Source organism: Musca domestica, unplaced genomic scaffold (genome assembly GCF_030504385.1).
Source record: "Musca domestica strain aabys unplaced genomic scaffold, Musca_domestica.polishedcontigs.V.1.1 165, whole genome shotgun sequence".
Taxonomy (NCBI): domain Eukaryota; kingdom Metazoa; phylum Arthropoda; class Insecta; order Diptera; family Muscidae; genus Musca; species Musca domestica.
This window is the reverse complement of record NW_026712228.1, coordinates 538,734-554,003: the sequence shown is the minus strand read 5'-3', so window position 1 is coordinate 554,003 and position 15,270 is coordinate 538,734. Positions and strand designations below refer to the sequence as shown.

Sequence of the window (15,270 nt, the reverse complement as noted above, 5' to 3'; positions counted from 1 at the left end):
GCCTTAGCCTCTATGAATCATGGTTCAGCGGCCCAGCACAATGCGGCGGCGGCGGCCTATGCCTCCAGCAGGGTGGAAGCTATGCCAGTGTACCGACGAGCAAGGCTCTTACGGCGGCTGTTAGCCATCCCCATGGTGGTGGGGGTGGTGGTGCTGTCGGCGTTGGTTCGGGCATTCATTTGGCTACGTCGTACGCGGCCACCGGTCAACATCATTTGGCTCATCAAACGGCAACAACGCAACAACAACACCAACAACAACAGCATCAATTGCAACAACAACAACACTATGCCTCATTGCATGCCCATCATCCGCATGCAACCATGGCTGCCATGGCAAGTGCAGCATCTCCAGCTGCAGCATATGCTGCCCATTTTGCTGCCGGTAATCCTGCAGGAACAACACTGTGTAAGTATTGCCTTGATTTCTCTTTATTCTCTGTTTTTATCTAATTTTTTTTTCTAAACGTATATGGCAATTGCTATCCTCCCACATCCTTGCTACCCACCCTTTATTGATTTCAATTTACTAAATGACTTTCTTGAAGTTTGAAACATGTAATTATTTTTATGTATGTATGCGTGTGTGTGTTGTCTTTCACCGTTAATATGTTGTTGTTGCTGTTTTTGGTTTAGATTTAATGTAATTAGTTTTTATACTCTGCATCCCTTGCATGGCGGACTCGCATTTTAATATCTAATTAATTACAAAAAAAAAAAAAAAACATTTAACTCAGTAACCAATCCTTAATGTCCCTACTTGCTTTTAACCCGATTCTAATTAATGGAAAATAATATCGAAGCTTCTCAGGAGCATAAGCGAAAAAAAAAAATAAATAAATAACAAGGAGAAAAATATAAAACATATAAAAACAGAAATGGAATAGACTATTAAAAGCTTTTTCGACCACAGGAAATTTTTTGAAAACTCGAGTAATGATGTTTAATGTTTATAGGAGAGCTTTTAAATTTTTTTTTTGAAGAGAGACTCTGTTCAGATATGTCTTTGGCCGAGAGAAAAGCTTTAAAACTTGTATTTTCATTATATAAAATTCAAATATTTTTTCCATAAGGAAATTCTCAAATGTATATTTGTTCACCTTAGAGCTTTAAAAGCTGTTTCCACCAAATGAAACCTTTAAAAGCTTTTTTAGATTTCCTGTTCATAACATACAATTTAAAGGATTTTGTCCATAGGAAAGCTCTTAAATCCATACTTGTTCACCTAAGAGCTATAAAAGCTTTTTCAGGCAAATGAAACTTTTAAAAGCTCGATTATAGATCATTTAATATATTTTTAAAGGCATTATATTCAGAGAAAATATTTAATTGACCTTCTGTTTTGAGAGGCTTTCGGCTAATAGAAGAGTTGTAAAAGCTTTTCTGTTATTAACTTTTATCTATAGGGAAGCTCCTAAAGATATTTTGTTCATAGAACAACGAAAAAAGCTCTTTTGCTCATATAAGAGCTTCAACATTATTCAGTATATTGAAAAAGCTCTGAAATGTTTTCTATCTACAGAAAAACGTTGAGAGATCTTCTATCCACAAAAGTACTTTAGAAAGTCTTCTTTCTATAGATGAGTTGTAGAAGGTCTTTAGAAGGTCATCTGTTCAAAAAATGTCTTTAAAAAGGATTCTGTTCAGAAAATTGCTTTAAAGCTTATCTATACATAAAAGAGATTTAAAACGTAGTCTGCCGATAGAAGAGCTTTAAATGTCTCTTCATAAAATTCCTTTAAAAAGTCTTCTGTTTCTGGAAGAACAATTTTGGAACAATTGAAAATCTCGAAAAGGTCTTATATTCCTACTGAATCTGTTGCAGGTCTTCTGTCCATGGGTTTCTTCCAAGGAAGAGTTTTAAAAAAACTTCTTCCATAGAAGAGCTTTGAAAGGTATTCTTCCATCGAATAGCTTTAAATGACTTTAAAAGGCTTTAACCCTATTTTACCGATAGAAAAGCTTTAAAATTATTTCTCTTCATAAAATTTCGCTTTTCTGTATATTGAAAAGCTCGATAAGATATTATCCCTATCCAAGCTTTAACAGGTCTTCTGCTCCTAGAAGAATTTTAAAAGGCTTCTTCCATAAAAGGAATTTAAAAGCTCTTATCTTCATATATGATCACCAAAAGGTAATCTTCCATAGAAGAGCTTTAACTTTTGTCAATAATGTGCCTTGAAAAGATTTTCTGACCACTTTAAAAGTGTTCTGCCGACAGAAGAGCTTTAAAACTTGTTCTCTTCATACAATTTATTTGAAAGGTCTTCTGTATATAGAAGAGCTTTAAGAGCTATTCTGTCAATTACAAAGCTTGACGTGTCTTCTGTTCAAAGAAAAGCTTAATATGTCTTCTTTCTAGATAAGGTATTTAAAATGTTTTCTTCCATAGAAGAGCTTTAACTTTTGTCCATTAACATTAAAAAGCTCTTCTGACGGCAGTTGATATTGAAAATCTTGACTTTTAAAGCTCCCATGTTGATATGAAAAGTCTTCTGTCCATTAAATAAATATAGAAAAGCTTTAAAAGCTTTGTCAATTGAAAAGTTCTCAAGATGTTCACAGAAATGCTCAAACTGGTCTTCTGTCCACATAATGTCTATAAAGCTTTTTTGACCGCAGTACATTTTGAGAATCTTGACTTTTAAAGCTCTTCTATTCATATGAGATCTCCAAATGTTTTCTGTCCATTGAAAACTTTTGAGAGCTCTGTTCATAGCAGATTCTTTTTAAGATCTAAGGACAGAAAGCCTATTACATCTGTGGATATAATATATTTTTATGACATGTAAACTTTAGACCTCTAGAAGCTTTTGTATAAACAGAAGAACTTGCAAAGCCTTTCAATGGACAGAATATGGGGCTTTTTAGGGTAGCCTTAGACGGTTAACTGTCAATGGAAAATCTTTATTTAAAAAAAAAATCTGAAATGGTCTTCTATTACTAGAAGACATTTAATTCTTCTTTCCACATAAATATTTTTAAAAGTCTTCTGTGCATAGAAAATATATTTTTCCCGACTAGATTTCCTTCCATGGAATTCCTCCAAAGGTCTTCTATTCCGAGAGGATCTTGACAACTTCTGCTTATAGCAGTTTTTTTAGAGATCTGTTATAGAAGTTAATTAGTACAGAAAAGACACAGAGAATCTTTAGAAGCTCTGCTCTAGAGAGGACATATAAAAGCTCTTCTATCTAAATTATACTCTAAAAAGCCCTTCTGGCCATGGAATGCTTTTAAAAGCTATTATACAATAGAGGACCGTGGAAAGCTCTTCTGTCCACAGAAGAAATTTTAAGACAAATTCTGTTCAATAAAAAAACTGTTTAAGGGCTTTCAGTTTTTAGAACTTCTAAAATATAAAAATACCGAAAAATACATTTAAGATCTCTAAGAAGATCTTTCAAATACCTTCTGTCTGTGCTTTAACGTCGTTCATATTTTCATAAAAAACACTTTAAAAGCTCCTCTGCACATAGAAAATCTTTTATCTTCATGGAATATAATTTAGCAATCTTCTGTTCACAACAGACCTCTTAAAGATCTTCGACTTTTAAAATCCTTTTTCTTCATAAAATATATATTAAAGCTCTTCTGTTCATAGAAGACTTTAAATATTTTTTGACAGAAGGTATATAAACCTCTTTTGTATATATAATTCTTCCGAAGCTTTTCTGTCCATAGCAGATGTTTGGAAAATCTTCCCCTATCTGCAAGTCTTTAAAACGCTCTTTCGTCAATTAGGGACATTTAAAAACATTCTGTCAATTGAAGAATTTTGAGTAGAAAATAAAAAGCTTTTCTGCTTATAAAAGGTATATAAAGCTCCTTTGTCTATATAACTCTTCCGAAGCTTTTCTGTCCATAAAAGACGTTTGAAATATCTTCCCCCGTCTGCAAGTATTTAAAAAGTTATGTTGTCAATAAAAGACCTTTAAAATACGTTCTGTCAATGGAAGAACTTTGAGCAGACAATACAAAACTCATATTTTCATAAAAATACCATTAAAAGCTCTTTTGCCCATAAAACACCTTTAAATGTTAATAATTTCAGTAGGGGACTTCTAAGAGCTATTTTGTTTATAGAAGCTCTTCGGTCCATAGAAGACATTTAAAATATCTTCCCTTCAATATAAGCTATTTTGTCCATAGAGGACTTTTAAAAGTTCACCCTCCAATAGAAGAACTTTAAATTCATTTATTTCTATAGAAGACCTCTAAAAGCTTTTGCGTCTTTAGAAGACCTTTAAAAGTTTTTTTTTTTATTGAAAAACTTTAAAAATGCCCTTCTATCCACAGAAGCACACAACTTTTACCGTCTGTCAACGTTTATTTTTTGTTGTCAATTCCTCCATCAACAATGAAAATATTTTCATACCTTGATTTCCAATTAATTTCTTTTTTGGCGGAACGCTATGAAAAAGAATTTAATATTTTCTCACTGGCCATAAACCATTTTCACACAAAACAACAAAAAAGAAAAAATTAAATTTAAAAACAACAACTACTACCGCTTTTGTCACACGACATCAGCGACTGCACCTCGAAACAAATGCACGACGGCGGCTTTTGTTCGTGCCCAACCAAAAAGTGATATTTTCAAAGAACAGGAAGCCAGGACAACATATTCAAATGGAAATTGTTTTCCCTGAAACGCGGAGGACAACATCCATGAAGAGTTCTCAAAAAATATCCATTGAATGGAATGCAATAAATGGAAATTCTGAAAACGAACGGAGTTAGACAACAAAAAAAAGGAGGCATCTAAAAATCAAGTAAAATCAACAAAGGACAATATGCGACAAAATATTCAAACGTTGGTTTGTGTATCTAACGGTATTGGGTAAAAATCATAAAGAAATTAAAAAAGGATTTTGGCCGAGACTAACCTAGCGATACCGTACAGCTGAAGCGGTGGATGGGATTCGTTTTTACACCTTACTATGGAGGGTATATTAACTTTGTTGTCAGACCCAACAAAGTGTATATATTCTTGATCAGCGTAAAATTCTAAGTCGATTTAGTGATGTCTGTCCGCCTGTCTGTGGTAGTCACGCTATCTTTCGAACGAATTGAGATAGAAGGCTAAAATTTTGCATACATGTTTGTGTTTCCAGTAGGCAGGTTAAGTTCGTAAATGGACCATATAGGTCCACGTTTTCATATAGCCCCATATAACGGTACCTCCGGATATTCGGTATTTTGATGATTTTAGCGACATTATTTACCGGAGTTGTTTCAAATCTGGAATTTAAAGTTCGTAGTACTACAGCCTATGACAGAAAATTGTCTGTGCAGGTTCACGTTTTCATATAGCCCCCATATAACGGTACATTCCGATATTCGGTATTTTGATGATTTTAGCGACATTATTTACCGGAATTGTTTCAAATCTAGTACTTGAAGTTCGCAGTGAATACTACAGCCCATAACAGAAAATTGTCTGTGCAGGTCCACGTTTTCATATAGCCCCCATATAACGGTACCTTCCGATATTCGGTATTTTGATGATTTTAGCGACATTATTCACCGGAATTGTTTCAAATGTGGTATTTAAAGTTCGTAGTAGATACTATTGCCTGTGACAGAAAATTGTCTGTGCAGGTCCACGTCTTCGTATAGGCCCCACATATCAGTACCTCCCAATATTCGGTATTTTGACGATATTAGGTAAAATACTCACCGAAATTGTTTGAGATTACATATTTGAAGTTCGTAATGGATGCTACAGCTTGTGACAGAAAATTGTCCATGCAGGTCCAGGTCTTCGTAGAGCACCCATATAACGGTACCTCTCGATATTCGGTATTTTGATGATTTTATCCATATTATTCACCGTTTATTTCAAGTTTCGAATTTTTATATGATTATGGCTTATGGCAAACAATGCCTATGTAGGTCCAAGTCGTATTGACACCAATATAACGGCTATATTCGGTATTTTTAAGATTTTAACAGAATTTTTAACGGATTTTATGTTTTGAAAATTTCCAAATTTGTTCCAAATGGTGGAGGGTATTCAAAGTTCGGCCCGGCCGAACTTACTGCTTTTAAACTTGTTTATTAGTAGAGCATTTCCGAAGCTCTAGCTTTGGTGAACTATTTGTGGCTCTGTGCTCGATATTTATTTAATGCCTGCTGTAGTGTATACCTTATCGAAGTTATTCAATTTGACAAAATGGCCATAACGGAACAATAGAACTATATGCTGGCAAACATTTTTTTTCGTTCGTTTGTTATTTGTTTAATTTTCAAATAACAACAATGGATGCAGTAACGCCATCGACAGTAACCGTATCCGGTGATAATGGTAGGAAAAAAAACGAATGGCGTTGTTACAAAAAATATGTGTATAAAAGGAGCTATTGCAACAAATTCCTGAAAATGAAAAACAATCAATATTCAGAAGGGGGTTTGGCTTCTTTATATTCACACAGAGAGGAGGGAGGGATGTCCTTATTGGCTAAGGGGAAGCAAAATTTGTCAATGAAATTAACTGCTTAGAAGTCCATTGCTTTTTGAAGACTTTAAAGGGAGATAAGCTATTTTCAGGTCCAGAGTAGGAATTTTTGTAGTCCAGACTCTGCCTGCTATGCTTGTCCTACCAGTATTCAAGATTTTCATTACATGTCCTTATTGGCTAAGGAGAAGCAAAATTTGCCAATGAAGTTAACTGCTTGGAGGTTCTTTGCTTTTTGAAGAATTTAAAGGGAGATAAGCTATTTTCAGGTCCAGAGTAGGGATTTTGTAGTCAAAAGAGGTCCAGACTCTGCCTGCTATGCTAGTCCTAGAAGTATTCACGATTTTCATTACATGCCCTTATTGGCTAAGGGGAAGGAAAATTTGCCAATGAAGTTAACTGCTTCGAGTTTCTTTGATTTTTGAAGAATTAAAAGGAAGATACAATATTTGAAGGCCCTGTATAGAGATTTATGTAGTCACAAGAGGTCCAGACTCTGCTAGTAGTCCTGCTATACTAGTCCTACCAGTATTCACGATTCTTTTTACAAATACTTATTTAAAAGTAATTACAAAGAACACTCTTCAATTTTTAATGGGTACCAGATTTTATCTCTCTTTGTCCAACCTTGAACATTCCCAGTTCCATTTCTTTTATAATTTCACCATTATTTTTGTTTGTTCAAGGACCCCCAATTAAAAACAACAATAGAAAAGCCAGCAATAACAAAGGATACACAAAACAAAAAGGAGTAACATGCCATTATTATATTTTCTTTGTGAACGATTTGTGCAATTGGGCGCCACTTTTGCAATGAATTGTGTGTTATTTCTTTTCGCCCGTTTTATTTCCCATTTTTTTAATCAGGGTTAACAAAACAATGGTTTCGCACAAAAAACATAATGATTTAACATTTGAAGTTCACACAAGTGTATGTATAATATGTTATACATATGTGTGAAATACATATGTTTATGAATACGCCGAAACAGTGGCATATAAAGGGAGAGATAAAAAAAAACCGCAACAAAGTCAAACGCCATAATTTTTACATTTTTTTTTTTAATTTTATTGAATGAAAGCAAAAAAGATCGGAAATAGCAACAAATTTTAGAATAACTTTAGATTTGTACGAATTGGTCACCTTTGGCACGAGTTATGGACTTCAAACGGCCAATGAAACCGTCACACGCTGCCTGAATGTTACTCTGCGGTATTTTGGCCCATTCCCGGCGAAGCGCTTACTTCAGGTGATCAACACCTTGGTATTTTATAGTGCCAACCTTGCCTTCCAAAATATTCCAGACACAATAGTCCAACGGATTGGCATCCGGAGATTTCGGTGGTCATTGTGCGCTGGAAATGAAGCGAGGAACCTCATTTTGTAACCATTCTTGGGTGGCGCGTGCTGAGTGGGATGGTTCTTAGTCCTGTTGGAATGTCCAAGGTCTGCGTTCAAAAGGTTTGCGTGCCCAAAGATTCAATACACCCTCCAGAATATTTTCGCGATAATATTCTGCATTTATTCTGATGCCACGGACATTTAATACGAGCGGAGAGCGACCATCGGCTGTTATGGCGGCCCACACCGTCACCATGGCCGGCGCTTGAGTTCTGGTGGCCAAGCGAAGGTGCACATTTTCAGCTGACCTCTTTGGCAAGTAAACACGATCATTTTATTTACCAACTGCTGAACAAGGAATATTTTCTCATAGGAGAAAACCAAATTCGACAGCAACTCTTTAGCTCTTTTGAGTCCAATTTCTTTTTGTTGCGGTGTAAGTTCTTGCACTTTTTGGAATTTCAATGGCTTCACCCCGAGCTCATTTTTAAATATTTGCCGAATGGAATATTGCGATATGTTCAGCTCACGAGCCATTTTTCGGCCACTGCGATGCGGGTTTCGATAAAGTGGCTTTTTTACTTTTCAAACCATTTCTTCTGATGTTTTCTTCCGTCCACTTTCTTGACGTCGGTCTACGTTACCAGTTTCACGGTAACGAGTGATGGCACGAGACACAAAAGATTTATTCACGTTTAAATGCTGGAGTGCTGTAACGATAGCGGCTTGTAGTTTCCCAGCTAAATATAAAGAGATCACACTATTACGCTTGAATTCCAACCCAAATATTTTTTTCTGGAAAATTCTCAGTAAAATGCTTTTCTACGCTTGTAAAGAATATAATGAGGTATCACTGGAATAATTTTAACAGCTGTCGGACGAGTGGTTTAGAAATGACTGCAGTCTGAAATTGGTTGCAGTTTTTTCATCTCACCCTGTAAGAATTAAATGAAGCAGAATAATTTTTAAATAGACGAACTACATCTATAAAGGGCCAGTCAGACTCTTTATTGAAATACTGACAGAAATACCAGCAAAACTACCTTAAGGAGTCTATATACATGGCCATGCTGAAGGGGACCTCAGACAGTCTATTTCCATAGACCAGCTGAAGCTCGGGCTTCAGGCAGTCTATTTTCATAGACTAGCTGAAGCTCGGGCTTCAGGCAATCTACTTTCATAGACTACCTGAAGCTCAACCTTCAGGCATAGTCTATTTCATAGACTAGCTGAAGCTCGGGCTTCAGGCAGTCTACTTTCATAGACTAGCTGAAGCTCGGGCTTCAGGCAGTCTACTTTCATAGACTAGCTGAAGCTCGGGCTTCAGGCAGTCTACTTTCATAGACTAGCTTAAGCTCGGGCTTCAGGCATAGTCTATTTCCATAGACTAGCTGAAGCTCGGGCTTCAGGCATAGTCTATTTCCATAGACTAGCTGAAGCTTGGGCTTCACGCAGTCTATTTTCATAGACTAGCTGAAGCTCGGGCTTCACGCAGTCTATTTTCATAGACTAGCTGAAGCTCGGGCTTCACGCAGTCTATTTTCATAGACTAGCTGAAGCTCGGGCTTCACGCAGTCTATTTTCATAGACTAGCTGAAGCTCGGGCTTCACGCAGTCTATTTTCATAGACTAGCTGAAGCTCGGGCTTCACGCAGTCTATTTTCATAGACTAGCTGAAGCTCGGGCTTCACGCAGTCTATTTTCATAGACTAGCTGAAGCTCGGGCTTCAGGCCGAGTCTATTTTCATAGACTAGCTGAAGCTCGGGCTTCAGGCCGAGTCTATTTTCATAGACTAGCTGAAGCTCGGGCTTCAGGCATAGTCGACTTCCATAGACGAGCTGAAGCTCGGGCTTCAGGCAGTCTATTTTCATAGACTAGCTGAAGCTCGGGCTTCAGGCAGTCTATTGCCATAGACTAGCTGAAGCTCGGGCTTCAGGCAGTCTATTGCCATAGACTAGCTGAAGCTCGGGCTTCAGGCCGAGTCTATTTTCATAGACTAGCTGAAGGGCCGCTGGCCTCAGGGAGTCTATTTCCATTGAAGGGGACCTCAGGCTCCTCCAGACTCCTTATGGAGTCTATTGCCATAGACGAGCTAAAGGGCCGATTTTATGGATATTTTTTTCTGCAATATTTTTTTCTCTTTGGCGCAGGGTATTTCAAATGTATCTCTTCCTAACTTTCGAGGATTTTTAAATATTTAAAAAATGTTGTTTACCCCGAGGGTTCGATGTTAACGTGTGAATATTTTTTTCAGTATATTTTGTGTTATTTATGTATTTTAATAAAGATTCCCTCCAAAAAAGCAACCAAAGCATTGCAGGGCTATGGAACTATATATGTGTGTGTGTGTGTGTTTGTATGTTCGTTTGTATCTGTAGTTATGCTAAAAAATCCCTCTCCGAACGGAAAGAGCTTAAAATTATTACACACTTGTATTCGTATAATTAGAAAGGACTTCACACAGGGGCAACAATTAAAACCAGACAATTACAAAAACAAAAGCAAAGCAAAACAAAAACAACAACAACAACATGCATTCAACATTCATTTATTGTTGTACAACGAAAGTTGTACATTTTCACAAACACACACACTCACACACCATGGCATAGACAATTGAATCCTTTGGTGAATGTCCTTGTTAAACATATTTAAATTTTGTTGTTACCTCCAAAATCCTCACCCCCAATCCTCTCACTTTTTTAGAGTATTTGTTAGCAAGGATAATATTAAACGTTGTTATAAGTCTATTATTATATTTTCTCTTTGTGTGTGTGTATGTGTGTGCGTATGTATTTGTGTGATTGTTTTGTTTTCCAAGTGTTGAAATATATTATTTTTATCTGCAAGAGTTGTTATCTACATGTGAATATATGTGTGTGTGTCCGTTGCTCCATAACATAAGGTCCCTTGCATTCACCATTTGTTCCATGTCCTCGAAAGGGCAAATTTGTTTGCTCTCTTTTCTCCTGGCCATGCTACACTTTCAATACCTCCCCCCCATCCAAAACCCAGTGGAATATTCAAAATAATTATTACAACAAGTTACGAACGCTATACCCTCCTCAACATTCAGAATTTTATAATGTCCGTAATTTACCCTTTTTCTACACAGACACTCTCTCTCACACACACACATTAAATGTTTAAAATAATTAAATATTTAAAATTATTTTTTTTTTTTATTTTTGTTCTTTTTTTTTCTATTTTTTCCTTTTGTTTTTGCCTCTCCTTTCATTTAGGGACTGGTGCAGATGCTCTCACATCACAGTATGCCCCAACGCTTAATCCACTGACCAATGGTGCCTATGCTGCCGCGACCGCACCACTTGCGGCTACAGCACTGCAGGCAGCCGCTGCTGGTGTGGCTGGAAAACAAATTGAAGGTAAGTACATGTTCGGATTATGTTGTTGTTTTTGGTGCTATGCGAAATTTTTAATTTGGGAAAAGAAGTTATTCAAAGAAGGAAAATCCAGGAAATGTAGTTTGAAAATATTTATCAAGCCTTTAAAGTCGGAAGACCTTTAAGTGACCTTCAAAGGATCGAGTGAAGCTAAAAGATCTTCTATAGACAGTCTTCTGTAGTAAATTACCCCTTTATTGTCTTCTATAGGCAGATCAAGAGTCAAGAGACCTTCTTTTTACAGAACATACTTGGAAGATCCTCTGGAGACGGAAGAACCTTCAATCAACTTCTTGATTCAAAAAACTCATTAGAGGTCTTCTTAAGGGAAAGGGGCATTCAATGTTCTCTCGAGACAAAATACCTTTCATCGAGTCTATTGCCATAGACGAGCTGGAGGGCTGCCTTCATCGAGTCTATTGCCATAGACGAGCTGAAGGGCCGGCGGCCTCAGGGAGTCTATTGCCAAAGACGAGCTAAAGGGCTGACTACAGGGAGTCTATTGCCAAAGACGAGCTAAAGGGCTGACTACAGGGAGTCTGTTGCCATAGACGAGCTAAAGGGCCGGCTTCATCGAGTCTATTGCCATAGACGAGCTGAAGGGCCGGCTTCATCGAGTCTATTGCCATAGACGAGCTGAAGGACCGGCCTCAGGGAGTCTATTGCCATAGATGAGCTGAAGGGCCGGCTTCAGGGAGTCTATTGCCATAGACGAGCTGAAGGGCCGGCTTCATCGAGACTATTGCCATAAACCAGCTGAAGGGCTGCCTTCATCGAGTCTATTGCCATAGACGAGCTGAAGGGCCGACTTCATCGAGTCTATTGCCATAGACGAGCTGAAGGGCCGGCTTCATCGAGTCTATTGCCATAGACGAGCTGAAGGGCCGGTTTCATCGAGTCTATTGCCATAGACGAGCTGAAGGGCCGGTTTCAGGGAGTCTATTGCCATAGACGAACTGAAGGGCCGGCTTCATCGAGTCTATTGCCATAGACGAGCTGAAGGGCCGGCTTCATCCGGTCTATTGCCATACACGAGCTGAATGGCCGGCTTCATCCGGTCTATTGCCATAGGCGAGCTGAAGAGCCGGCTTCATCCGGTCTATTGCCATAGGCAAGCTGAAGAGCCGGCTTCATCAAGTCTATTGCCATAGACGAGCTGAAGGCCGGTTTCATCGAGTCTATTGCCATAGACGAGCTGAAGGGCCGGCTTCATCGAGTCTATTGCCATAGACGAGCTGGAGAGCCGGCTTCATCGAGTCTATTGCCATCGAGTCTATTGCCATAGACGAGCTGAAGGGCCGGCTTCCCAAGGTTCTTTTTTTGTAGGAGAAAAACCATTTCAAATTAATTTCAAAGACTGAAGTCTCCTTAAATAGTCTCCTACCGACTGAAGGTCTTTAGAAGATAATTTATAGCCCGAATTCCCATTAAAATCTTTGAAAATACCTACGTTTCCTTAAAGGAATTTTGATATTTATTCTTCCGACAGAGGTCCTGACAAAGGCCTTTTTAATGAAACCTGAGGAACCTCTAAAGTTAGTCTGAAGTTAAATATAGGCTTTCCATAACGTTGAATTTTTTAGACAAAAGATAAAGAAATTTCGATGGCTGAAGGTCATTATGAGGTCTTCTTAAGGCAGAAACCACCTTTAAAGGGGTATGGGACAGGAGACCCTTTGAAGGTATTCTTAGAGATAAAGTCTTATTAGCTATTTGTTTTAGGCGGGATATCCTTTGAAGGATTTCCGAAGGCAGAATGTCCTTTCAAGGTCTTTTTCAGACATAAACCCCTATGGGAACAGACTAAAGGTCCCCTTCAGCTCGTCTATAGACATAGACAGCACGTCTATAGACAAGCTAAAGGTCTCCTTCAGCACGTCTATAGACATAGACAAGCTAAAGGTCCCCTTCAGCTCGTCTATAGACATAGACAAGCTAAAGGTCCCCTTCAGCTCGTCTATAGACATAGACAAGCTAAAGGTCCCCTTCAGCTCGTCTATAGACATAGACAAGCTAAAGGTCCCCTTCAGCTCGTCTATAGACATAGACAAGCTAAAGGTCCCCTTCAGCTCGTCTATAGACATAGACAAGCTAAAGGTCCCCTTCAGCTCGTCTATAGACATAGACAAGCTAAAGGTCCCCTTCAGCTCGTCTATAGACATAGACAAGCTAAAGGTCCCCTTCAGCTCGTCTATAGACATAGACAAGCTAAAGGTCCCCTTCAGCTCGTCTATAGACATAGACAAGCTAAAGATCCCCTTCAGCTCGTCTATAGACATAGACAAGCTAAAGGTCCCCTTCAGCTCGTCTATAGACATAGACAAGCTAAAGGTCCCCTTCAGCTCGTCTATAGACATAGACAAGCTAAAGGTCCCCTTCAGCTCGTCTATAGACATAGACAAGCTAAAGGTCCCCTTCAGCTGAAGCATGGCTTCAGGGCGTCTATTTTTATAGAAGAGCTGAAGCATGGCTTCAGGACGTCCTGAAGCCATGCTTCAGCATTTCGCAGGGCTTATGAGTGTGTGTATATGATTTTTTATTCTAATATTTCTCAATTTCCCATTCCAGGTCCCGACGGCAGTAATCTCTTTATTTACCATCTACCTCAGGAATTTAATGATACCGATCTCGCTTCAACATTTCTGCCATTCGGTAATGTCCTATCGGCCAAAGTGTTTATTGACAAACAGACAAATCTATCCAAATGTTTCGGTTTCGTTTCGTACGACAATCCCCATTCGGCTGGAGCAGCCATCCAAGCGATGCACGGATTTCAGATTGGCACCAAACGGCTCAAGGTGCAACTAAAACGTTCCAAAGATGCGGCAAAGCCTTATTAGACTTAATGAGAATGTGTATGTGTGTGAGAAAGAGAGAGAGAGTGTGTGAGAGCGCGGTTAAGAAATTAGGAGAAACACAAAAACAAAACAAAAAAACTGAAAATGTAGTTAATTTTGTAATTTAACTAAGACAAGAAAAACACAGAAAAACCAACAAAAAACCAACAAATGTTAAAAAATTCATTCTAAATGTAATATGAGTGCCTTTAGTCTTAAACATTAGAAGAAAGAAAAACAAAAAACATAAATATATAGAAGTAATATTAACAAATAATTAAATAATAATAATTAAAATAACCAAAGGACCAATAATTAAATATAAAATGTTTTCTTTTTTGTTTTTTTTTTATTTTATTTTTGATTTTAATGTTGAAATATTTATATACATAAATGACACATTGTTTAAATAAAGTTATATATATCTATACAACCACAAAAAATCAAGAAAAACAACAGCAACAAAGAAATATGTAGTAAAACCAAAGAATATGAAAAGAGAAAAAAAAAAATAACTAAAGAAAGGCAAAAATAATCAACTGAGGAAAAATAGCAAAAAAAAAAAAAATAAATAAATAAATAAATAAAATACAAATACATAAGTTATATCTTATAAAAAATTAAAAAGAAAAAATATTGACTTTTTTAAAAAGTGGTATTGGGTTTAATTTAATCCGACCCCATCGCCTTGAGTTGGTACTGCTTTAAACAAAATCTTGTTTTTGTTATATTTCATAAATTTTAATGTTATATTCTCTCATAACCCCAAAATCTACAACTCCTACTAACTTTAAAGAGCATATTTTTTGTGGTCAACAAAAAACAAAAAAAAAAAAAATAAATAAATAATTGTTGTTTATTTTTTAATAGTTTTTTTTTAAGTCAATAATAAATAAATAATAATACACTTAAACCTATAGTTTACATTTACACATATGTATTCTACATATATATATATATATATATACATAAAAAATAAATCTATAAATATACATATATGTATTTCAAAGCCAAATAGTTAAGTAAATTTTGTCATAAATTTTTAAATGAGTTAGACGCAAATTGCAAAAAACCGATAAAAAGATCTATATCATTTCTAATAGAAAAACAAACAAGATATATCCCCACCCCACCCTTGTCATATACCTACCTACATATATATACATTTATGTGCAATTATTTATAAACATAGAAATGGAAAACACGTAATAAAGTGTGAAGTATAAA

At 36.9% G+C, this 15,270-nt stretch overlaps 1 protein-coding gene across 1 annotated transcript; it reads left to right on the top strand.

Annotated features, from left to right (window-relative positions):
* Nucleotides 1–257: 257 nt before the first annotated feature.
* Nucleotides 258–14,196, top strand: LOC131801529 (CUGBP Elav-like family member 2; the record flags this gene model as incomplete). The annotated part of the gene is given in 3 exon segments (XM_059120291.1): nucleotides 258–408; nucleotides 11,045–11,188; nucleotides 13,775–14,196. Coding segments are annotated over 3 exon segments (567 nt in total), but the record flags the coding sequence as incomplete, so codon positions are not given.
* Between the last annotated feature and the right edge of the window lie 1,074 nt (nucleotides 14,197–15,270).